This window comes from Anabrus simplex, chromosome 1 (genome assembly GCF_040414725.1).
Source record: "Anabrus simplex isolate iqAnaSimp1 chromosome 1, ASM4041472v1, whole genome shotgun sequence".
Classification (NCBI taxonomy): Eukaryota; Metazoa; Arthropoda; class Insecta; order Orthoptera; family Tettigoniidae; genus Anabrus; species Anabrus simplex.
The window spans coordinates 1,260,955,390-1,260,981,784 of NC_090265.1; the positions used below are offsets into that span (position 1 = coordinate 1,260,955,390).

Sequence of the window (26,395 nt, forward strand, 5' to 3'; positions counted from 1 at the left end):
TTTCTGCCACTAGGTGTGTATAGCACAACTCATTGCCAGTTCAGTGCCACCTGTGTTATCGACTTGGCTTGTTATCTGCAGTGATTGTTTTTGCTAGCGCTATTTTGTTCTTGTTTCATTTTTTATGATGGCAAGTTTTAAGTGAACAACATACAAATGATGTTCCACATATGATTTTCCTGTATCTGCTTCTCAACCCTCAACCTTATTCTACTTTCCAGTATCCTTTCCATTATCTTAGCAACATGGGATATTAGAGTAATTCCCCTGTAGTTCTTCAAAACTTTCTTTTGCTGTTCTCATGATGTCATCCATTACTACTGTAAACAGGATTGGTGATAGAACACTTCCCTGTCTCAGCCCACTAGCTATTTTGAACCAACTTGTCCTGCCAACTTGTGTTTGCACGCAACTACAACTTTCCTTATACAATGCCATGATCATTTTTATTAATCCCTGTCCAATTCCTTTTTGCACCAGACTGTCCCAAACTTTCGTCCTAGGGACACTGTCATATGCCTTTTCAATATCAATGAATGTCATCACCATATCATTCCCGTACTCCCAATGCTTTTCCATTAGTTGTCTCATAATGAAATGGGCTCTATTGTTGACCTTCCACTTCTGAAACCAAACTGATTTTCCTGTATCTGCTTCTCAACCCTCAACCTTATTCTACTTTCCAGTATCCTTTCCATTATCTTAGCAACATGGGATATTAGAGTAATTCCCCTGTAGTTCTTCAAAACTTTCTTATCACCTTTCTTGAAAATTGGGATGATTATTCCTTTTTGCCAATCCTCAGGGACCTCCTTATTCTCCCAGACATTCCTGAGAACCCGATATGTCCACTGCAGGCCTACAGCTCCAGCTGCCTTTATTCTATCAGTGTAATAATGAGGCTTTATGTTCAGGCCATTTTTTTCTGTGCTCTACATATCTGACTCCTCCCTTGACCCTACAGGAACATATTCATCTTGTTTGCTTCCGCCACTTGAATTAATAGCTTCTCCAATATTGTTTTCTAAATCACTATCACCAAAGTAAAATCAATATCACTGTCATTGTCTATTACATCTTGAACAAAGTCAGTCATAATGTTTGCGCCACTAACACTCATTAACTGGTGTGAGCTGCTCAACTCGCCTTGACTTGGATATGCATATGTCACTTGATAGTGATAGTGATCTGACCTAAATATTTAAGGCATATTTTTTGTATCTCATGGAATGTTTATAGATCTGTATCTTTATTACAAGATAAGCAAATGCATCAGACAGCACCTGTCTGCGTTTGTAAATCGTAGCAAGAGCTAGCCAGCACATCTGATTGAGAATGAGGAAATGATATCGCTCTCATTAATCTCTATATGGGTTTCTTTCATGAGAAAAGTGGAAATGTCTGGCCACATAGACTGTACTGTCTGAACACACATTTTTAACTACTGTCGGCATGTTCTTGCAACTAAACTAAAAAAAGAAAAAGAAACTTCTGATATAAAACTATAAATATTATACCTCAAATAATGAAATGATAAGTCTGTAACTGTAGACGTTATATGCGCCCAAGTACAGGCTGTGAAAGCATCAATGTCAACAAGTCTGTAACTATCTATGTACGAGGGGGTACCAAAAAATAACTGGAATAACATTGCCGTGGGCGAAGCTTCGCATTTCTGCCACTAGGTGTGTATAGCACAACTCATTGCCAGTTCAGTGCCACCTGTGTTATCGACTTGGCTTGTTATCTGCAGTGATTGTTTTTGCTAGCGCTATTTTGTTCTTGTTTCATTTTTTATGATGGCAAGTTTTAAGTGAACAACATACAAACCTTTTATTTGGAAGTTTTAAAAAGATTGCACAACAGTGTTCATAAAAGAAAACATGATTTGTGGCAGACAGGAGACTGGTTCGTCCACCATGACAATGCACCTGCACACACAGCCATCTCTGTTAGATAGTTTTTGGCTAAAAATGGCATGGTTTCACTGCCCCATGCCTGTACGACTTTTTCTTATTTCTACACATGAAAAGGGGCATGAAAGGACACAGATTTGACAAATTGAAGAGGTCAAGAAAAAAATGAGGGAGGAGCTGTCAGCCATTTCTAAAGATGACTACAAAAAATGAAGAGTATTTTGAAGGGGATAAGGTTGTTTTGTAAAAAATTTGAAAATATATAGCTTTTAAAAAATAATTCCATTTGGTGGGGGGGTACCCCCTCATATGCGGAGGAAAGATTCACAATCGCTGTAATTTTAGTATCATAAAAATATCATTAAAATGACCAAATACTGAATATAAATTGTTTTCCAATTAAATGCACAGAGCGAAATCACAAGGCCTATTGGGCAATGTGGTAGTGCTAGTGGGAGATTTAAAGGGCCAATGGTGAATGGATTAAGAAAAGAAACTGAAAGCAGTGTAATAACAATAGAGGTATAAACTCTGTCTCATGGGTTAAAAATATACAAGCCCACCCTGACCAGAAAATTTGATGAACCTGAAGTTGAGGAAGAAAAGGAAACTGAAATCAGTGTAATAACAATAAATGTATAAGTTTTTTATCTCATTGGTAAAAAATACACGGCCATCCTGACAGGAAAATTAGAAAATTTGTTGAACCTAAACTTCAGGAAGAACAACATGGATTTACACCAGACATACCAACTCTAGACCTAATTTTTGACACAAATGTTCTATGAAAAATATTGGGATAAGAATAAAATGGTTATTGCGATTGATGCTTTTACAGCCCGTACGCACAGACATGATACTGTATAGGCTTTTGGGCTTATGCCGTGTCAAGAAAATAAGGTGAAATTCTTTACGTTTCACAGAGAACTGTGCATCATTTTAAAGTGTTATTGTTTAAGAAGCCTTTCTCATGGACTGTCGAGATTTCTTCTGAGGACGCAGAGCACAGTTCTCTGCGAAACGTAAAGAATTTCACCTTATATTCTTGACAAGGCATAAGGCCAAATGGTTATTGTTGTACTATTGGATATTGTTGTTCTTCCAGAAAATGAGGACTATTATAAGAACATAAATGTTAAATTGAAGCAAAAAAAAAAAAATGTATTATTACTTTCTGAAAGCAAATTGACCGTGAAATGTAGTTCAGTAGGTCCCTCTAACTACTTTTACAGTTTTTTGAGACGCTGATGTGCTGGAATTTAGTCCCGCAGGAGTTCTTTTATGTGCCAGTAAATCTACTGACATGAGACTGACATATTTGAGCACCTTCAAATACCACCGGACTGAGCCAGGATTGAACCTGCCAAGTTGGGGTCGGAAGGCCAGCGCCTCAACCATCTGAGCCACTCAGCCTGGCGGAAGAATTTCCATTTGTTGCATTATTTGTAAATTAAAGTGTGAATTTTAAGTTAAGTTATGCGTGTTTGCAGATTATCTATGTTTTTTTTATTATCCGTGCTACCTCAGGTCCATTATTTATTATTTAGTGTATGGCTTTTAGTGCCAGGAGTGTCGCAGGACATGTTCAACTTGCCTGATACATGTGTTTGTTTGACACCCATGGGCAACCTATGCATCTGGGTATGAGATGATGTTGATGCAGGGAGAGGTGGTGGTGGTGGTGATCACTGTTTTAAGAGGAAGTACAACTGGCCAAACATTCTCTATTAACACTAATCAGAGGGGAAAACTGGAAGGGGCCCGACACTTCAAAAGAAAGACAAGAGCCACGAAGGGCATAAAAATGAAAGATTCTCTGGGCCTCACAAAGCTAATACCATTGGAATTGGAAAAGAACAAGAGTTGACCAGGGGAAGTCAGATAGGCTAGATGAAAGTGATTAAGTACAAGTAAGTGGAAGCAACGCCAGGTCCCACTCATTTAAAGGCCCCATGGTGACCAACTCACGCTTCCAAGTTAAAAGTCCCTGGAGCTACTTCAGGTCCATATTAGTATGGATAAGTAGGAGTTTGCTGTATATACAAATAATTTAATTTAATGCTGCTGCTGCTGTGAACAGTAAATGGTACAGGATTTGAATAATATGCAAATAGTATGCCGACAAAATGTGACAACATCCAGTTGGGCATGAATGCATAGAAATGTCTGACGAGCTTCTGAAAAAGTGTGCCAAAGGTTGTCACAACTGATGCTCCAGATCCCTCATTCTCAATGCTCGCCTAAGTTGTCTGCCCATCTGATACCCAGTGTGCTCAATGGGTGACAGGTACAGGGCTCATGCTGGTCTAGGAATTCCTTCAACATCGTGAAGGCAGTCAACAGACACTTTTGCTGTATGTGGATGAACATATCTTATTGGAATTCTTGACATACAGGGTTCTGGAGATGCTCGGGAAGGGGAAGTAGATGTGGTTGCATAACTCTGTGGACATGGATCGCTACCAGATGGGAATTAACTCACACCAACTCTTCTGGTGACAACTCCCCTTGTGTAGGATGCCTTGATATTTTGTGCTGACTGCCAAGGGATCAGAGATTATGTGACACCTCTGGATAACATGCAGTGATTCCAATGGCCCGGGGGCTCGGTGTTTGTGCTGTCCCCAACATCCCTGCAACCCACACACCACACATAACACTATCCTCCACCACAATAACACGCAGTTACCTACACATGGCGGATGCCGCCCACCCTCATGGCTAGAAATAGCCACACAAAATTAATTAAACTTTGAACTGGTTACTGCATATCAGTTGATGGAAAAAATTTCTAGTCTAGTAATCTTCCAGACTCTTCCCTACACATGTTCAATTGCATTCCTATTTCTGCCAGCACCATCACACAGTATAGTCAAAATGTCCCTAGTAGCAGTCAGTTCACTGTAATGATCAGCTCTCCTATCCTGTCCAAAGATACAACCTCTCTCAAACTGGCATAGATGTTGAAAACACCTTTACAGTAAGCTAGGTGTTTAACAATTCCTATTTCTTTGAAATCATTCAAGAAAAGGCTAGGAAAACAACAGGTACCAGCAGGGAATCTGTCACCTGGGCGAGTGCCCTAAATGCAGATCAGTAGCGATTGACTGATACTTTGCATGATTATGCTGATAAAACTGATAGTGATACAAGGTTGCTTACATGGCTTATGCTGTATGAACAGTAATGCTTCTAGTGTTACTGCAGTGCAAACAACCATCACCAAAATTGAATTACCGATACAATTAACTATGGCAATACTATCCGCCAACTTTTGCTGTTTTTGCACTTTTTTTTTTTTTTTTTCCTGATGGTACAACTTTTTTGCTAATGAGTGTAATCATGCAATGAAGGTGAGTGGAGATTGAATAGGAAGACTTCATTAAGAAAACTGAACAGTGATATACTTAAGAAACCCTATTTGTAATATCCAGTAGGCTTCTATCATATCATAACATATCATAAGAGAAGCTTTTTTTTTTTTTTCCAAGTTGCTTTACGCCGCACCAACACAGATAGGTCTTATGGTGTTGATGAGACAGGAAAGGACTAGAAGTAGGTAGGAAGCGGCCAAAGCCTTAATTAAAGTGGTGTGAAAATGGAAAACCATCTTTAGGGCTGCTGACAGTGGAATTTGAACCCACTATCTCCCAAATACTGGATACTGGACTGGCTGCACTTAAGTGATTGCAGCTGTCAAGCACAGTCTGTGCTTCTCTAATATGTGATTAAAGCATATGACTGGTTAGACATTAATGAGCAGAAGTATGTACAATGGGCTTGAACATTATTTTGACAGACAGTCTCTAAGCTACTGTTTATTATGCTGTTAGAGTATATTATTTAACATAGAAACATAGATAGGATATTTATTTACAGCAGAGGAAGGAAATAAATGACAAGTCTTGTCAAGATAAAGTTAAATGATGACTGGCCTTCACACACTTCGGTTTGTCCCTTGTGGTAGCCTGGAGAGCACTCGCAGCGGTATCCTTCAGGTGTATCAATACATTTTCCATTGCCACAAATATCAGGTCGAAGAGCACATTCATTAATCATCTGAGAAATTGGGCCTGGCATGTCACCACACAGCTTCTTGTGGTCATCTGCAACACAGTGAACAACAATAGTAATCACACTCATTATAATGGTAACATTTCAGTACTAGAAAGTTATTTGAAAAGAAGGAGTGATAAGTCATATGAAAAGTAGAAATCAAAGAAAAATTTAAAAGTTTGAATGTAGCCAAATGCATTTCTTAAATGTACAGTTGAACAATAAAAATTTGGCGGATGACCTGTTTCAGCTATCATCGTCCTCGGGTGAGGTGGCACAGCTACAACAAAAAGTTATGCAATTCACCTCCCGCATTGTTAAACGACATGTCCCTGATGAAATGCAGCTGTCAGTAAACAATGAAACTGTCTGCATATCAGAATAATATAAAAGAATACCATGAAATGGATGAGAAACTGGCATAATGGTTAAATATCAACCAGGAGATTCAGAGTTCAAATACTGGTATAGGCATTTTTTAATTTGTTTTTTTACTGGATTATATTATTCTATTGAGTAATTGCGCACCATACTAACAGTCTTTGCATTTCCACTCTGAATGCTTGCAATGTGTACGTAGTTTATCGTCACTAGCCACTCAAAGGACTGTAAGCAGATGTAAATATGCTACATGCCATGCACAGTGAGGAATAGCCTTAGAATGTTCACGTGAGAGCTATTTAGCTCTGAGGACGTGTCAAGGTGAGAACCAGGGTTCAAGTCCTGCTCTCCGCATTACATTTTTTTAAACATTTAGAGTGTTGTATTAACCAAATACGTGCATATTTCTATTCATTGCAAAATCTGGCATTGAGCTTTTAATTATGTTAGTCCTGAAAAAGGACTGTTTCAGGCATGACATAGTATCTCGTCCAGTATCCATTGGCTTGAACAATTTGTCAGAGCCAACATGGTATTGACTCACCAAGCTTCTTAAAGTATTCCTCCCATGCATCAACATCATGCCTCACAAAGCATCATGCGAACACGGGAGAGGGTGAAGCCAGTGTTTCTTTATGTGGGGTTTCCACCTTTCCTACACATGTTCATTGGGGGTTCAAATCTGAAACTTGATGGACCCAACTGAACAGTTCAATGGAGTCCTGCACAGAACACCAGCCCAGAACATGACCGCTAGTGTGGACTGGAGAGTTGTCTTGCACAAACTGTATTACCTTGACTGGATAGTGCTCTCTCACACTTGCAACCATCAAATTCTGCAGAATGTCAAAATATTGGTTCAATGTGAGATGGTCATCTATCCAAGGAAGCACTCTAATGCCAACAGATGATATCCACCTCAACATGACACAGATATACGGCCACTGCATGAATATTCAGCTATCTCTTTTGTTGTATCGGGCTCCCTGTGGCCCGTAAACTTGAACCAGCCTGACCTCTGCCAAAATGAAAGATGTCTCATTGCAGAAGATCACATGATACCAATTGATATGTAACTCCATCTGTTCATCAGGTTTTCTGCAATGGAGTCCGGCTTCTCATAACCGTTTATGGACCGTGTATGGACATCCAGAAAAATTGGTCACCTGCATGAGCTCTGCCAAGATTAAGAATGCATTATCCTGTGAAGTTTCAACTAGCCTGTTGTCTTCTTCCCTAGTAGACACCCACTTTAAACCAGTATTTGAGTGTCTGATAGACATCCAATGTCTCCTGACACCTGCTACTGCTGCATCCATCTGTGAGCAGCCTTAGGTGAAACACCACACTGAATCACTGCCTTGTGAATGCTAAAATTACTGTGTTGGACAAGAGGCAGCACTTCCTCTCTTGACACATATGAATAATGTGCCATGTCAGAATTGAGTTAAGCATTTATCATTGAAGTTACCCTATTTTCTCACGTAAGTAACACACTTTCTTGATGAAAAATACGGGCAAAAACTTTGAATGCATAAATAATTCAAGGATTTCAGATATTAAAAAAATATTTACAATCCATTTACATTTAAAAGATACATAAAATATAATATACACACAATAGGTTCAACTCATTTGTGGTTATCGTCATTTCTGGCGTGAGATTTTTTCTGAAAAGTCAAATAGGGTTCATCAGGCAAGTTGGACATGTGGGTTTGAAGTGCCAACACTGGAAAATATTCTTTCTGTTACAAGCTGACAATATGATCTGAAGTGAAATAAACATGAACTAATAAAAGTCCAATTCACGTAAGTACATAATAATGACAGATCGCAAAAAAGAAAACTGTCCAATACGAGAAGGGCAGGGCACCGAAAGAGGAACCCTGCTCGATTGTCCCAAACCCTTTGTATCCAATCTTGTACAAGTGACGTGTCCATCCACCCTTTTTTCTTGGATACAAACGTAGATCCCTCACGGATATTTTACTTTAGGCATTGTTTTTTTTGTTTTAGAACAATGTGTGGTGCAAGCTTTCTGCTATCAGCTGTTACAGCAAGCATTGCAGTACATCTTTGTTGTTTGCTTCTGGTAGTGCATACGATAACATTCGATGTCCCTTTTTTACCGATTGTTTGACTTTATGGCATACGGAAACTGACCTCTGGTTCCTATTTGGGAGAACAAATATTTCTTCACTATACCCTTCTCAATCACGAAGCAATGAAAATCAATTACTTTTGGTTGAAATCATTTGGCACTTTTTGGCATAATATTGTTCTTTGTTGAAGAGAAAAATCCATTTCTCTTCATAAAATGAATCATCCAGCCTCGGCTAACCTTCAAATCCGAGACACTGATTCCATGTGCAGCAGCTATTTCTCATCCTTTAAAATACGGCATATCCAACGTTGCGTAACAAAATAATTTAAGCAGATCTTCCTTTACTTGTGGAAACTTGCCACTTTTTGGTCACTTAAAGTGCACTTCTCTGTTACTGCAGTAGCACACGTTGCATTCTGAGACTGAATATCCGCTGCCTTATTCCTGTATGTTTTGGCGTAACTGATCACCACAAGTTTATATGATGCAGTATTACTCAAATACTTGCTCACAGTGGGTTAACGAACAATTTTGTACCCGAAATACTTGTAAAATAATTTTGTACCAAACTGGAACAGAGAGTCACTAGTCACTTCTGCACGGATTCACTCACTGAACTAGTGCAGTGGTATTTCCTACTGGCTGATGATAGCATGTTGCTCAGTATTTGGAATGCCTAGTTTTACAATAGGAAGGCTGCTACTTCAGCACTTGACATCTTTATTTTGAAATGCATCCGGAGCTGCCTGATGGATGTTCAAAGAAGTGGGTATGTCAAATACGGGAGCATTTCTTTTTCTCCAGTTTGGACCCGAAAATATTTGGATGCGTAAATTATGCATGGGTGTTAATTATGCGAGAAAATATGGTAGCTTGGCCAAACTTATTGTGTTTGTTTCCTGATGTCATCATAGTATTCGGGAACAAAAACATCATTCACACAGAGATCCAAACCATAGCTGTAAAGGTTAACACTAATTTTATAGCCTACAGTTGACCCACTGGGCTATGTGGGAGCATGCCATGTGCTTATAATTTCATTGTTCTGTATTTCACAAGGAGGAGAGAAAAGGGAGAGGGGAGAGGGTAGTTTGAGAGCGACAGACACAATGAGCGAGAGCTATGGGTCATGTTGCAAGATGCATCCAGCTAACTGTACAAAGCTGAACATAGCCAAAGTGGACTTTCTTATAATTCATGTCTCCAGAGATGCAACAATTCTTGATATTTCATCTGTATATTCTTCTTCCCCAAAAGCTGACTTGAAGAACTTAGATGAAAGATATATGGTAAAAATAGTATTTAACACCAAAATGACAATACAATCTAAACCTCAATTGACAGTCTAATTATATTGTAAAATGAGGCAGAAACGGTTTAATAAATACTGGAAGAAACTTATTCGAAGACTTGAAGAAAACTCTTTACTGATTCATCATTATTCTGAGTACTGTATCACTATCAACTGACTAGCTAATAATGGATCTTCAGCTTCCTCCAGTCCTTTCTGTAATCAACAGAACTACCCTGACTTATTGTATTTAGAGGTTTGGTTTGGGATTTAAGGGCAGGGTACATTATTATTCAAGTGAAAATTTCAGCCTGCACAATCATTTGAATTTGAACCCTAGTAATTTGGGAAGAAAGATAGTAGCTGAGCTGAGATCTCTTTATCAAAGTAAACATGTCCCTACTCTTCCTCCAGACTGGTTAACAGTATATTAAAAAATTGTACTCAATACTTGCTTACTCGTCACTGCACACTCATTTACTTATGTATAAGGATAATTATGTTTATAGTTCTGAAGCAACTCATACCTTCACCAGGCATTGGGCAGAGATCACAATCATCTCCCCAAGCTTTCCCCATGTTCATGCCACAACAGCAATCCTGTTTCGATAACTTCATGGGCAATTTGTTCTTGCATTGACCATGTCGAGCTACCATAGTAAAACAGCTGCTTTGTTTAGTATCTGAAACAGTTGAATATTTATATAGCTTACCTAACCAAAAAAATTTCAAAATGGCACAGAACATAACATGGCAAATTCAAATATTTAATATAATATATTTTCCAATACTTTTACTGTTTGTTTAACATCATCTGATATTTTAATATTGTGTTTGACTCCATTGGCATTACCCCAAAAAATTTTATAACCAATATTGCGAGCAGTAACTCTATACAACTAACCAAATTCTGTTTACCATATCCTTCAAACTTATTAACAAATCCCCTTGTTATCTGCAGAGGACTTACGAAGCTATGTGTACCCACCTTGTTAGCACTGCTTGTGCTGTTGTGCTGCAGGAGTCCTAGATAGCTGAGATGTAAATGCAAGAGGGGGAGGGGGGATTTTTGGAGGCGAGGCATTGTTTGCACTTAGTATTGTGATGTTTATAGACCCACAGCCCCACTCAAAGAATTACTGTGCCTTCTAGATCAAATTCATTTTATGTTCATACTTTACTTCTCATGGAATTCAACATAACACTACCGTGCCCTGTTGAGCAACGCATTCTGTAAAACTTCAATTGTTTGCTGATATTATGGCACGGTGATAGGCCTAGCATGTTTCTATGTGGTAATGCCGTTTGCTGCTGTTTCTCTTGCACTGTTCCTTTTTGTAAAGTGTTTATCATAACAGAAAAACTATTACAAGGAATAGAGATTAATTCAATCATTGGTTTGCTGTCACAAATGTTTTATCAAGGTTATTAGAGGAGAAAATAGAGATTAACATTGGTTATTTCATTTTTACAAACAACTTGTAATTTTAATAGAAATTTTACTGCTGGTATGTTTGAAAATTATGATTCTTTGTGTAGTTGTGATGTCAAGAATGTTCTATTTTATTTTCCATGCATTTTAATCAATTTTTTGCCAGCAAGTATAGGAGAATGGACTTTTCTCCAAATAGGTGAGTCACGTGTTTCAGTTTTGAATAGTAGGCCTAAAACATTTAAAACATTCATCATAGGTCTGATTACCACTTAGCATACTTTGTGATATTTGAAGCCATTTCTTTTCAATTTTGACTCACTTAATTTATAACTGTTAGGTTCTTCAGTCTGTCAAAACCAATTTATGAATAAACAAATTTATAGGAACATACAGGCCTGGAAGAGAGGAAAGAGACATGGAAATATTTGAGAAAATAATAGATTATACTCATAAAAACAATAATAATGATATGGTAATAATTGGGGGAGATCTAAACTTACCTGAAGTTGAATGGAATGGAGCTGTAAGTGAAGCCCATGAACAGAAACTGGCAAATAAGTTAATTTTGGGAGGGAGGATTTACACAGGTAATACAAGAACCGACTCATCTCAATAACTTACTAGATGTATTCTTGGTTAAACCATAGGAAATTGTTGATAAAACTGAGGTAATTGAAGGAATAGGTGACCATAAGGCTGTAATAATGGATGTAGAACTGGTACCAAAAAGGCTTAATACGAGGGTCACACAAGACAAGAAATTGTACAGAAAAACTAAAGTTGATGAATTTGGGACTTTCCTTAAATCACAATTCAGTTGTTGGATAAGTGAAGGGAGTAATGTTTATACACTTTGGGCTAAATTTAAAGGAATCATTTGGGAAGGAGAGAAGAGATTTGTACCTGTTAAGAAAGGTAAAATGACCTCAGACCCTATTTATTATACAAGGGAAATAAGAAAATTAAAAAGAAAATATAGAATAGTAAACAGGAAAATCAAAGAAGGTAGGGAAAGTAGAGAAACTAGAAACCAGCTAATGAGGGAATTGAATAGAGTGAAAAGGAAGCAAAAGAGAATTATATGAATGGCATACTTCAAGAGGGTAATGACCACGAAGGGAAATTAAAAAAGCTGTATTCATATATCAGGAATCAAAAAGGAAAAGGAATCCAAATTCCTACAATGGTGGGAGAAGGGGGTGAATACTATTTAACAGATACTGAAAAAGCAAACCTATTTAGTAGGGTATTCAGAGATTCAGTAGATGATTGTCAGGAGTTGGAAACCGAAACAGAAGATAGAGAGGGAAACAAGAAGCTTCTCATTCACAAATGAAGATATTTTCAGAGAAATCCAACTGCTTCAGCAAGGAAAAGCAGCAGGAAGTGATCAAATTACTGGGGAGGTGTTAAAGACAATGGGGTGGTACATAGTGCCTTATTTAAAATTTCTCTTTGACTATGTCATAAATAATAGTGTAATACCAAAGGAATGGAAGGAATCTATAATAATACCAATTTATAAAGGAAAGGGTGATAAAAGAAAACCAGAGAACTACAGACCAATCAGCCTGACCAGTATAGTTTGTAAAATACTGGAGAGTTTAATATCAAAGTACATCAGAGGAATATGTGATGATAAAAATTGGTTCATGAGGAGCCAGTATGGATTTAGAAAGAAATTTTCTTGTGAGGCACAACTGGTGGGATTTCAGCAGGACATATTAGATCAATTGGATTCAGGAGGCCAGTTAGATTGCATAGCCATAGATCTTTCCAAAGCCTTTGATAGAGTGGAACATGGAATATTATTAAAGAAATTGGAGGGAATAGGACTGGACGTTAGGGTTACACGTTGGATAAAAACACTTCTAAATTCAAGGGTTCAGAAAGTCAAAGTAGGAAATAATGTATAGCAAGAAGAGAAAGTTTGTAAGGGAATTGCACAGGGTAGTATAATCGGTCCGTTACTTTTCTTAATATACGTAAATGATTTAGGGAATAATATAACATCAAAAATAAGATTGTATGCAGATGACATAATTGTTCATAGGGAAATAAATAACATTGACGATTGTTCAGAATTACAAAGGGACCTTCAGAGTATCCAACAATCGGTTGAAGAGAATAATATGAAGGTTAATGGAGGCAAATCAACTGTTACAACATTTACAAACAGGAGCTTTAAAACTGAATTTGAATATACTTTGAATGAGGTAGTTATCCCAAAAGATGGCAAGTGCAAATACTTAGGTGTGAGATTTGAAAGTAATTTGCACTGGAAGGGTCATGTGGATGACATTGTTGGGAAAGCATACAGATCGTTACATGTCATAATGAGGCTACTTAAAGGATGCAACAACGTAAGTATGATTCATCCATTATTGGAATATGCAAACAGTGTTTGGGATCCTCACCAAGAGTACCTAATAAAAGAAATAGATAGTGTGCAGAGGAAAGCAGCAAGATTTGTAACAGGGGATTTCAGGAGAAAGAGTAGTGTATCAAAAATGTTAAAGGAACTTGGGTGGGAAACTTTAAGTAAGAGAAGGGAGAAAACTAGACTTATAGGATTATATAGAGCCTATATAGGAGAAGAAGCATGGGGAGATATCCGTGAGAGGCTTCAGTTGGAAAATAATTATATCGGCAGGACTGACCACAAATATAAAATTAGAAGGAATTTTAGCAGAAGTGATTGGGGTAAATTTTCATTCATTGGGAAGGGTGTGAAGGAGTGGAACAGTTTACCAGGGGTAGTGTTTGATCCTTTTCCAAAATCTGTGCAGATATTCAAGAAGAGAATAAACAGGAACAGAGAAAATAAATGAAATGTTAGAGGGCATTCGACCAGTGCAGGTTAATGTAAATAAAAAATGTGTGTGAATAAATTAATTCCATCCCCTGGTCTAAGGAGTTTGGACTGCCAAAGTAGGGGACTGCCTGTAGGGGTGAAGTACAGTGGGGACTTCGAGGGCCCTGGGACCGCTACGGTAGCTGTGAAGGCCCTTCAGGAACTCTGAAAAGTGGTGGCAAAAGGGGCTCTGGTTAAGACGCAGCAGGTTGTTATGCCACTTAGGTTCCAGAATGGGTAAAAAAAAAAAAAGGTAAATAAATGCAATGTAAATTTTAATCTTACACCAGTTGTATAGTATCATTTGAAGTAATTCCACATACTGTATATGTTGACTATATTTGTAAGTAGTACAGGAGATATTATAAGTAGAATTTTGTAAACAATATAAATTTATTAAGGATGAACTGTGTGTTTAATAGAAAAAATTGTTAGCATAAATTGTATAATATTGTATTATAGGAAAATTTTCTTCTTGTTAATTTAATATATCGTCGCCATAAGACATATCTGTGTCGGTGCGACGTAAAGCAAAAAAAAAGTTAATTTAATATTTAGTGCTTGACAATAATGAATTTTAGTGTACCATTTGCCACCGAGGTAGACACCTCATTTGCAAATAAAGAGATTTTGATTTGATTTTGATCTGATTTAATAATATAAGAAATGACAATACAGAAACTTAGCTTCAAATGTTGTTGATTTTTTTTTCATGTATCATGATTTTCCCTGTGCTGTTCTGTGTAGTCCGAGTTATTCCTAATCCGAGGTACCTTTCCCCGCAATTACCTCAAATTATCGAGACTCTGTTACACATATGAGTACTTACGAGCTTAAGTAAGACTCCATTTATACCCTCCTCTTGTACAGGTTGCAAGTATGGGGTTGTGAAGGAAGCCATGAGATGTAAATAAATTTTTTTTAAATCAAATGTAGTAGAAAGATTCACTTAAAAACTTTTGCTAAGCAAATAACATTGAAAGCTGCAGAAAGAAATGCTTCAATAAGGAGCCAATTATCTGAACAAATATTGTTCCTTCGTCTATAAGTACCAATTGAAATACAATTTCTTAACTCTGTAGATACAGATGCAATGTAAACTAATATCTGCAAACAAATTGAATTTATTAACTACCTGGAAAAAAAACACATGATAACAGGAAATAATTAAGTTTATAAATTTGTTTATTCATAAATTAGTTTTGACATCAGATCCTGGTCCACAGCTATTCTATAGACACTTCACGGCTACATGTAAGATAATTAATTGCGAAAAACATAAATTCAGAGAGGAAGACTGAAAGCTTCTTCAAACCTGCATTTCTGAGTAAACACCATTATGCTCTTATAATAGGCCTTCCAAAAGATTGTGTGACTCAAGACTCTGACTAAAATATTGGGTATCATTTTAGAAAATGAGTACCGGTATTAATTTTATTGTTCGGCATACACAGTACAGTATATTCTATAAATAACTTGCTAGTACTACAAAATTCTATTGTAATCATAAATTTCTCCACTCCAGTATCAAGCTGTGTATACCTGTATGTGTTTTATATTGATATGCATATTAACTTTGTAGTTTAAAGTACTGCATCAGTTTTCATTCCTTAGGCATTACTTTATTTCCACTCAAAAAAAATGGACTTTCTCTAACTTGGAGAGGCATTTGCCACCTTTCGTACAAGTTATCTAGAGTTTACTGTTTATACAGGGTTTTTTTTTCAATATATTTCAAAAATACTTAATTTTTTCTTACCCATGCATTTGGTCCTATCTGGTGTAGGAATAAATCCTGAATTACAAACACAGTAGAATGACCCTTCAGTGTTCATACACCGTCCATTTTGACAAACACCTTCCTCTTTACACTCATCTCGGTCCTGACACACGTTGGTTTCTTCATTAGGAGCTTGGCCCTCAGGACACTGACAGGTGAAGGAACCCATTGAGTTAATGCACGTACCTCCTTCACACAGCCCAGGGATGGCTTCACACTCATCAATATCTAGTTGCAGACAAAAAAAAAAAATTCCACAACAATGAATCAGGCATAATTAACTTTAAAAAATGAAATAACAGTATCTAAAGTGGTTTTAAATAGTATCACATGTAATAATATTCATGTGCCTAACACGATAGGCTAGAGCATCAATATTTTCAAGAATTTTGAGATGGATAAACATATTGCACTTAATTTCTTATCTTGTATACTATTAATGTTGTTACAAACAAGAATTTCCCGTCCTGTATACAAAAGTGTCATAACTGAAAATCTGTTTATTCAATACTCTTATAATTAAATAATTAAATAGAAATGGTGGCAGTGAAGAAGTGCATGTGAGAGAGCTCCGTAAACCACCTAGCAAATCAGCAAGTTTAACTGTAATTCGTGTGTACTAGGTCAAGTTTCATAACTAAATAACACTCAGTGGCTACATACATTCATTCACAATGTCTCTAAAGTCATTGAACAAGCGGATTTCTTCATTCGAAGAAAAGCTAAGCGACATCCAAGCTCGCTTCGAGAAAGCAACGCGCGCCGCCAACAGCAGTGCTACCAACCCCGGCGATGTTTCCCTAGACGCACTCGCCCTTGAGTTCCAGTCTTTCAGAGCTGCTGTCACCGAGGAGCTTAAGGAGGTGAAGTCCGAACTTACCCAAATGCACAACCAGATCTCCAAACAGGATGACCTAATCGACGAAGCAGAGCAGTACAGCAGGAGAAACTGCCTATTACTCCACGGGGTGGCAGAAGCTCCGAACGAGGACGTCTATGACAAGGTGTTCGGTGTTGTGAAATCCCACCTAGGAATAGACTTGACATTGGACAATTTAGATCGCTGTCACAGGATTGGGAAACCAAGGAGAACAACAGCTGAGGTAGTGACGGGAGGGAAGAGGCCCATCATAATAAAGTTCACGCGATATCACGAACATGACCGTATCTGGCGTGCAAAGAAATCGCTGAAGGGATTGGGTATGCTGATAACAGAATCGCTAACAGCAACGAGAAAGGACATACTAAACGCCGCGCGTGACCACTTCGGTCAGAAATCTGTATGGACTAAGGATGGACGTATCATTATTCTAAGCTCTGATGGGAAGAAAATTCAAGTGACCACACGAGCTGACCTTAACAATGTTATTCAAGCAGCTAGGGGGTGAAACAGTGTGAAGTAACGACAATGTGGATTAGTTTAAGTTTGTATTATAGTGTTTTATTATTGAGTGTGAATGTGATTGAGTGCATGAAAAGCCGGCGCGATATCAGAGGAAATACGCAGGTAAGAAGCATGTATTCTTCTTGGTATTCTGTTTTGTGTGATGAATACTGTTATAACCACTACCAGCTGTGGACCTGACTGTCCCGCTACCCCTAACCTCTCCTATCCGAGAACGGAGACACCCCGCTGCCAAGGTTCATTAGCGAATGTATTTCAGGCCAACGCACGTTCATTGAACTGCATTCATTTAAATTCTCAATCCCTACCTGCTCACCATGAGGAGCTAACAACTCTCCTTGAAAACAGTAATGTACACGTAGCTTGTATCAGTGAGAGTTGGTTACGCGCAACTATCCCTAGTAGTATGGTACACATAACGGGCTATAATATTTACAGGCATGACCGAATAGATAAAAGAGGTGGAGGAGTAGCCTTGTACTGTAGAGATGATATTAAATGTAAAATCGTATGCACATCTGCCCACTGCCCTGACCCCAGACCTGAGTTCATTTTTGCCGAGATAACTGTGACAACAGTTAAAGCCTTAATAGGAGTTGTTTATCGGCCACCACGGGTAGGTCACCTCTCAGACATTGAAGACATCCTGCAGAGACTATCACCTGCTTATGAACATATTTTAATATTTGGAGACTTCAATACTAATTTACTGGAACAGACTGGAGATACAAAGCAACTCTTAAGTATTTTCCAGACGTGTGACATGACAATACTTCCACTAAAACCGACAAATCATACCTCATCTTCACATACACTAATTGACTTAATGGTCACTAACAACCCACAGAAAATAGTATCACATGGACAAATTCCTACCCCTAGTATATCGACACATGACTTAATATACTTATCTTACTCGCTCAAAGTACCGAAGTATAAGTCCAGATACATCACATTCAGGGACATTAAACATATAAACTTAGATCATCTGAGAGTTGACGCCTTGAATAGTCCTTGGGATGACGTAAAAAATATAAACGGTATCGATAAGAAAGTTGAAACTTTAAGTTCACTTATACTTGGTCTCCTTGATAAACATGCACCTAAGCGTACGGCCAAAGTCTCCCGACCTCCTTCTCCATGGCTGACCGATGACATTAAACAAATGATGTCTCACCGTGACGCGTTACACCGGCTCTACAGACGCACACACTCTTCCAGAGCGCTTGAACAGTATCGACAACTTCGGAATAGAATTAAAGTAATAATTCGAAATAAGAAATTTTCTTTTTACAATCACCTGGCTGGAAATTTAAATGTGTCAAACACTTGGAAACAACTTCGTTCCATTGGAATTGGGAAAGCTTTGCCCCAGCCATGTAATCCAGACATCTCTCTGGAGAGATTGAATGCTCATTTTTCTGAAGTAAAAATTAAACAGGAAATACGCACAATATCACAGACTATAAAATCTCTTCTGAACCACCCACCACCAAATAGGCCATTCTTTGAATTTCGCGAAGTCACAGAGATTGACGTGAAACGCGAGGTATTATCAATTACATCATCTGCTGTAGGACCTGATGAAATACCCATACTCATAATACAACACATCATTGACATTATTCTTCCTGCCATTACTCATATATACAACACGTGCCTCACAAGTGGCCTCTTTCCAAAAATGTGGAAAAATGCCATTATAAATCCTGTTCCCAAAACTTCCTCACCTGTACTTATAACAGATTATCGACCTGTTTGCATACTTTCATCTCTCTCCAAGCCTCTTGAACGCATAGTACACGTGCAATTAACCGACTATTTAAATAAATACAAACTACTTGACCCTTTACAATCGGGTTTCAAAAAGGGACACAGTACGGCCACTGCCCTGCTGAAAGTTACAGACGACATGAGACGCGCTATGGACGAAAAGCAGGTGACGTTACTTACACTTCTTGATTTTAGCAGCGCTTTTGACACAGTAAATATAGACGTACTGGTTGCTAAATTGAAATCGCTTCACCTTGGACAGACAGCCCTAGAATTCTTTCTCTCATATCTTACGGAACGAAAACAACACGTAATTATTCAGAATAGGTCATCCGAATGGGTAATGAAATTTTCAGGAGTACCACAAGGCTCTGTACTTGGACCACTTCTCTTTGTTATCTATATTAACGATATATCGACACGGCTAAGACACTGTAAATACCACTTGTATGCTGACGATCTGCAGATCTATTACCATTCCAAAATTTCAGACATCAATCAAGCAATAGGTTATATGAACTCTGACTTAAATAATATCTGTGCATACGCTCATGAAAACTGTATTTTAATTAATCCATCAAAATCTAAAGCTATTATTGTTGGGCAGACGAAACAAATCAGTGCGGCAAAAAACAAAAACATTCCTCCACTAACTTTATCTGGTAAAATTATTCCGTACGAAAACTCGGTAAGAAATCTTGGTGTAATTATAAACGAGAATCTTAACTGGGGAGAGCACATTACAAATATCTGTAGAAAAGTGTACGCGTCCCTTCACCCACTAAAATATCATCAAAATATGCTGCCACTAAACATGAGAATTAGGCTTATAAATACTCTTATCCTCCCTATATTTTCCTACTGTGACGTAGTACTAATTGATGCCACGAGAGAACAACTAAACCGATTACAACGTGCTATGAATTCGTGTATTAGTTTTATCTTTTCCTTACGCTATGATGTTCATATTACCCCTTATTATCGACAACTTTCCCTTCTAAAATTTGAACAATATAGAAACCTCCACGTGGCAGTATTAATCTTTCGAGTATTAAAAGAGAATATCCCATACTACTTATCTTCACAACTCAATTTCCTATCCTTTTTCCACCAGCATAACACACGCTCTGGCAGTACACTTGCTATCCCTCTCAGCAGGTCAGCAGCATTCAGCCGTTCCTTTGTTGCAAATGGAGCTAGAATATGGAATTCTCTCCCCCACAACATTAGAGCCATACAATCCTTAAATTCCTTCAAGTTGTCTTGCCGTGAGCATCTCCTCGATATGTGCCGCCAGGCTGAATGAATCTGGCAGAGTGAATGTGTGTATGAATGTACGTTTACTGTGCTTAGGGTATTTAGTGTCAATCAACTTTTAACTTGTAACGATAGTTTAAGACATGACTAAGAATATTTATAGATATGTTATTTTGTTTCATATTTTGTTTCTAGTTTGTAATGGTAGTTTTAAGATAAGATTATGAATATTGCTCTCAGATGTACTATGTTAATGAAGTGTGGTTAAGTGTAAGAGAGGACCATGAGTCCTAACTTCGCCACTACAAATAAAGGCAAATATAATAATAATAATAATATAATAAAATACCCATGGATTTGAGATTCAGGAATTACTTTACAAACAAGAGTTTAAGCCTAACAAATACTTATTATGTGGCAAAATACATACATGTTATGCAACTTTTACAGAATTTCTAAACTGTTGCTTGTGTTATAATTTTGATCATAATTACATTAGAGGTACAACAATTTATAGGAGAAAAACCTCTCAAAGTTACATACAAAAATGTTGGCAACTCAAAATTAACTCAATCAAAAAGCATTCACAAAGATTGGCTAGTCCAAAGATACCTACATCAAACATATTGTCATCATCATTACTGATAATGAAATAATTGCAAATAATTGTTAAATTTTAGATATGGTAGTCTTTTGGGTCTATATCAACTGAAACAAGACATGATGTAAGAAAACATTTTGCCAAGACCTTGCTCTGCTTCCTCAGAAGTAAACCGCGACTGTTGAGTCATCGAGAATTCAGAAGACAAATACACTAAAAGCCATTTTGGAGCGTAACGGGTACCATCACAGAATGAAGAAGTGAAGAGAACTTCCTACGCCACTTACATTTATTATAAAACCAAACTGGTAAGAACCCTTTGCAAGTACAATACAGAAACTGCTGTTGACAGTGTCTCATAAACTGGGCAACGTCTAACTTGAAACAAGGAGAGACACTTTACATGACTGTAGAGTATACAGAATTCCCCACTCATGTGGCAAAGTGTACATTGGTCAGACATATTGGATCACTGGGATTCACAGCAAGGAGCATGAAATGAATATCCATCTTGAACAGACAGACAAATCAACAATAGCTGAGTACACCCTCTCTCTGGGACATTCTGTAGTATTCCAAGATGTTCAAGTACTTGCTCATATAAAGCAGTCTAGGATTATACAAGAGGCAACAGAAATATGCTAAGATCATGAACATTTTAACTAGTGGATCCATGAAGTAATAAAACACCAATGGTGATTACTCATCATCATAACTTCATCCATCCAACAGTCTTTTACAGTAATAAAAAATAATGCAAACAATGAATCATGCCCTCAGAGGAGATAGAGAAAAATAGCAGAAGCTTTAAAAATTCTCCTAAAATTACCGAAAAAGTAAAATATGCAGCATCACAAATATCTGAACCATACTTGCTGTTTGACAAACTCATGCATTTAAACTTTTTTTTTGCAAGTGATTTAACGTCGTACTAATAGAGTGCGATTGAATCGAGGCCTCGGAAAATGCTAGGGTGTCACCCTGATCGAGGCCTTGGAAAATATTAGGGCATCACTCTGAAGTGACGCGCAGTTCCCAGTGCTCTTGGGGAAATGTGAAAAGTGGGCTACTAGACATCACAAGAATCCGTATCATCAATGTCATGACTTTGAATGGCAAGGTAGAAGAACTGATAGAGTATATGGAGAAAAAAAGACACAGCAATGATGGGATTAAGTGAGACAAAATGGACGGGGAAAAGTCAAAAAGAATTGAAGAAAGGGTACAGATTATATTGGAGTGGAGGTAAGATGCCAACAAATGGTGTTGGTGTTATACTGAGAGAAGACCTAGCACAATATGTGGACAAAATTGACCAGATCAGTGACAGGATAATTAAAGTCAGACTTGGACTTGAGAGTGGAATCAAGGATTTTATACAGGTTTATGCACCCCAATTGGGGAATGCAGATGAATGTTTAGAAGAGTTTCTAGAAGAACTGGAAAGCTGTATTGAAGACAAAGAGGTTTTAGTAATGGGAGACATGAATGCACATGTTGGAACAGACAGACAGGGAAAAGAAGGGATAATTGGCCCCTATAGTTATGGAAACCAAGATGAAGAAGGAGATTTGGTAATAGATTTTTGTAGAAGGAATGGATTAATTGTTGACAATACATGGTTTAGAAAAAGGAACTCACAAAAAATAACTAGATATGGTTGGGGAGATAGAAAGACAAAGACAATGATTGATCTTATTCTGGTGGAGATGGAGAAATGTAGACAACTGGAAGATGTGACAGCAATGCTAAAAGCAGATTTCGAAGGTGACCATAAAGTGGTGGTAGCCAAATTAAGACTTGGTAAACTAATGAAGTTAATAGAAATAAAAGAAAGAAACACAAAGCGATGGAAGTTAAAAGAGAAAGAAATAAGGGAAAAGTTTCAAGAAGATTTGAAGAAAGAAATCCCCAAAGATAACTTGGACAGTGTGGAAGAAGAATGGACATGTTTCAGAAATGAATTTGTAAAGTGTGCCAGTGGAAGACTATCAGGGAGGAAAAAGGAAAAAGGAGACTCCTTGGTGAAAAAGCAGGGTAAAGGAAGCAGTTAAAGAGAAACAAATGGCTTGGAGAAAGTGGATAGGCAGCAATAGTACAGAGAAATGGCAGAAATACAGAGTGTTTCAAAAAGAATATACTATTACAAAGTATTATTTTGTCCAAACTATCGACTCGACTATTGGAGAAACGAAACATAGTCTAGTTTATATTAATAGCCTCTAGATGTCAGTTGTCTTCTGTTTTGCTTGGTAACCATCATATGTTTAAAATGGCTACTCTGCAGCAGAAATCATTTTGTGTTCTCGAGTTTGCGAAGTGCAATTCCGTGATTACAGTGTGAAGACATTTCAGGCTGAGGTACCAAATTGATCCTCCGAATGGGTGGAAATTCACAGATGGTATCGACACTTTGTAGATACAGGATGTGTATGTAAAGGAAAGAGTCCTGTACGCCCTCGTGTTCCTGAAAAAATTTTTGCATGAATTGAAACTGCTTTCCAGCGTAGTCCTTCAAAATCAACTCGTCATGCCAGTCGGGAGTTACAACTGCCTACAACAACAGTTTGGCGTGTTTTGAGACATCGGTTGGTTATGAAGCTGTACAAGTTACAGCTGTTACAAGCTCTGTGTCCTGATGACAAACGCAAATGTGTGGCATTTTGTAACAAGATTCTTGATGCTATTGACAATGATAACACTTTCGCACAATGCATCATGTTCAGTGATGAAGCGACTTTCCATGTTAGTGATCAGGTGAACAAACCCAATGTTCAAATTTGGGGCCTACAGAACCCACATACAGTCATTGAACATGTACGAGATTCGCCCAAAGTCAATGTGTTTTGTGCGATATCCCGATCATCTGTTTACAGCCCATTCTTCTTTGATGGAAACACGGTTAATGGTCAGCAGTATCTCGCTATGTTACAAAACTGGTTGTTTCCGAGGCTGCACAAAGACAACTTCATTTTCCAACAAGATGGGGCACTCCCTCACTGGAGTTGCCAAGTGAGTGAATATCTGAATGAAACTCTATCGAACTGTTGGATTGGTCCTCAAGGAGCTGGCAACTTAGCATGTCTCAGCTGGGCTCCACGGTCACCGGATTTGACACCCTGTGACTTCTTCCTGTGGGGTTTTGTTGAAGACAACGTTTATGTACCACCACTCCCACAGAACCTGGAAGAGTTGAAGAATCAGATCCGTACTGCCATAACACCAGTGAGGAAGGACATGCTTGCCTGAGTATGGGAGAAATTTGAGTATCGATGTGATATTGTTCATGTCGCTCATGGAGGACATATTGAACATCTGTAATCTGAACTTGAGAGGTTCATAAATATGTGTGTAAAGTTTCATATTCATATGTCTTACAGTTTAATAAATATATGCATTTGAAATACGTATATTCTTTTTGAAACACCCTGTATAAAGAAGCCAAAATGTATGTACGGTAAGAGAATAGTACAAGAAGAGTAATGGAAGAGCTAGGAAAGTTTCAAAGAAACTTTAGAGGAGGTTATAAAGGGAAGTAAAAAGGTTTTGTATGGTTTGGTGAAGAATAGTTTATGAAATAGGTAAGATACAAAATTTGTAAAAACTGAAACTGCAGATATTGACGTAGACTACAACAAAATGAGAGGAGAGTAGAATAGAGGCAGCAGAGATGAAATTCCTAAGAGGTATCAAGGAAAAAACCAGAAAGGATACAATTAGAAATGAAGAGATAAGGAAAAGGACAGGAATCTCGAAACTTCAAGACAGGATAGAAACAACAAAGCTAAAGTGGTATGGGCATATGATGAGAATGCGAGAAGAGAGAGTGCCATAAAAAGATTTTTCAGAGAAGTTAACAGGAAAGAGACCACAAGGAAGACCCGAAAGAGGTGGACAGATTCAGTGTGGGAGTGCATAGAGAAGAGGGGAGGAAAACCAGAAGATGTACTTAAAAAAAGGAGAAGAGTGGTGGAGAGACAGGCAGACTAACACATAGAAGGTTTTCGGCAATGTAAGGATGGGGAAGGGTTAAGATTGGGAAGGAAACACCCGTGGCCTTAATTAAGGTACAGCCTCAGCATTTGCCTGATGTGAAAATGGGAAACCAAAGAAAACCATTTTCAGGGGCATTTAAACTACCCTGTAATCTAAGATACAAGGAGATGTAGAAGGTATTGCTACTGCTGACATACTCATCAGTCATACTGCATTTTTCCCAATCAATTTTTCATGAAAGGATGCATTTCAGACTATAAACAGATATTCTTTCCCAATGTTGTATGCTATACACTACTATTGTACTCTACATTTTATTTGCTCTTACAGATTTGGTTATGGCTTTGTTTAAATAGAGATTATCCAAATTTTCTCTGAAAATACTTAGGCTTCCTATACGTAAATATAGACATTTACTTTGAATTTAATACCTACTTCAACAATCATCCGTTCACAGCTGACACACTAGGTAGCTCAATAAATAAGGTAACAACACCTTTACATTAGTTATATTGCCCCCACATCACATCAGCTGTAAGATGCCAGGGTTAGTAGGAACATGCATACTGTAACTTGATTTCTGAATATGAATATAGATTAATATAGCACCCACTACTTCCCCTATCATGGTTCTTTTTTCTAATGTCATTTTTCTCCCACCGAATCCAAAAATCTGTTTGTATTGGTAAGATTTTCAGCTACATTGAACAAATAATCCTATTATCCTCGCATATTATGTCTACTGTTTTGCTTCGGTTCACAGTACTTTTGAGTTCACCTGACTTACATTACACATTTTTTTCATTCTTCCATTTCTATGTCTCTTCAAACATTGCAAACATGTGACAGCAGTGAAAACAAGGATAACTCACAGTGTGGCTTAGATTCTGAGGAATGCAGGATGAATAAACCTCCCATATAGTTTACAGGTTGACTTTTATGCAAACTAAAGATGATGATGATGATGATGATGATGATGATGATGATACCAGGAGACCTACCGACACACATCCCACTATGAATGTTTTTTAAGAAGCCTTCTTCACAGTCAAGCCTTGATGGACACTGTTCGCATGGATGGCCCCATGCTTTCCCCACGGTTGCACAGCACAGCTGTTTAGTACACACGACACCTTGAAGCTGCCCTTGACACATGTCATTCTTCACTCTTGTGAAACATGGACCAGTACGGAAATCTGTGAACATTTACCACATTCAGCAATGAAATAAAAGTACAATGCACAGGATATTCATACATTTTAGAAAGAAAGTGGTAATTATAAGAGTTCATTGTATGGCACACTATAAAATACAACAGCGTAACACTATTCAATACCTATTTAAATAAGACCAATTGCCAGAGATTCAGGGGCATGAGTGCAAGGAGACTGGACTAGTAAATCCCAGAGACCTGCAAAGCAAAGAGGACCCATACCTATGAGGATTGGGGCAAAAGTCATGGCAACTTTTTTTTTCTTGTAGATAAGTGAACGGATCACAAATGTATATGTGTCGTGTGGAAGTTCTGCAGGCATAGTGTGTATGC

General features: G+C 37.8%; 1 protein-coding gene across 1 annotated transcript in view; it reads right to left on the bottom strand.

Moving 5' to 3' along the window:
• Nucleotides 1–26,395, bottom strand: part of LOC136858261 (fibrillin-2) — a 529,944-nt gene that overhangs the window by 253,860 nt on the left and 249,689 nt on the right. Inside the window, exons 6-9 of the mRNA XM_067137663.2 lie at nucleotides 25,851–26,045; nucleotides 15,797–16,045; nucleotides 10,276–10,431; nucleotides 5,852–6,022 (exon numbers count right to left, since the gene is read on the bottom strand). Coding sequence (XP_066993764.2) covers nucleotides 5,852–6,022; nucleotides 10,276–10,431; nucleotides 15,797–16,045; nucleotides 25,851–26,045 — 771 coding nt within the window. The remainder of the gene's footprint in view (nucleotides 1–5,851; nucleotides 6,023–10,275; nucleotides 10,432–15,796; nucleotides 16,046–25,850; nucleotides 26,046–26,395) is intronic.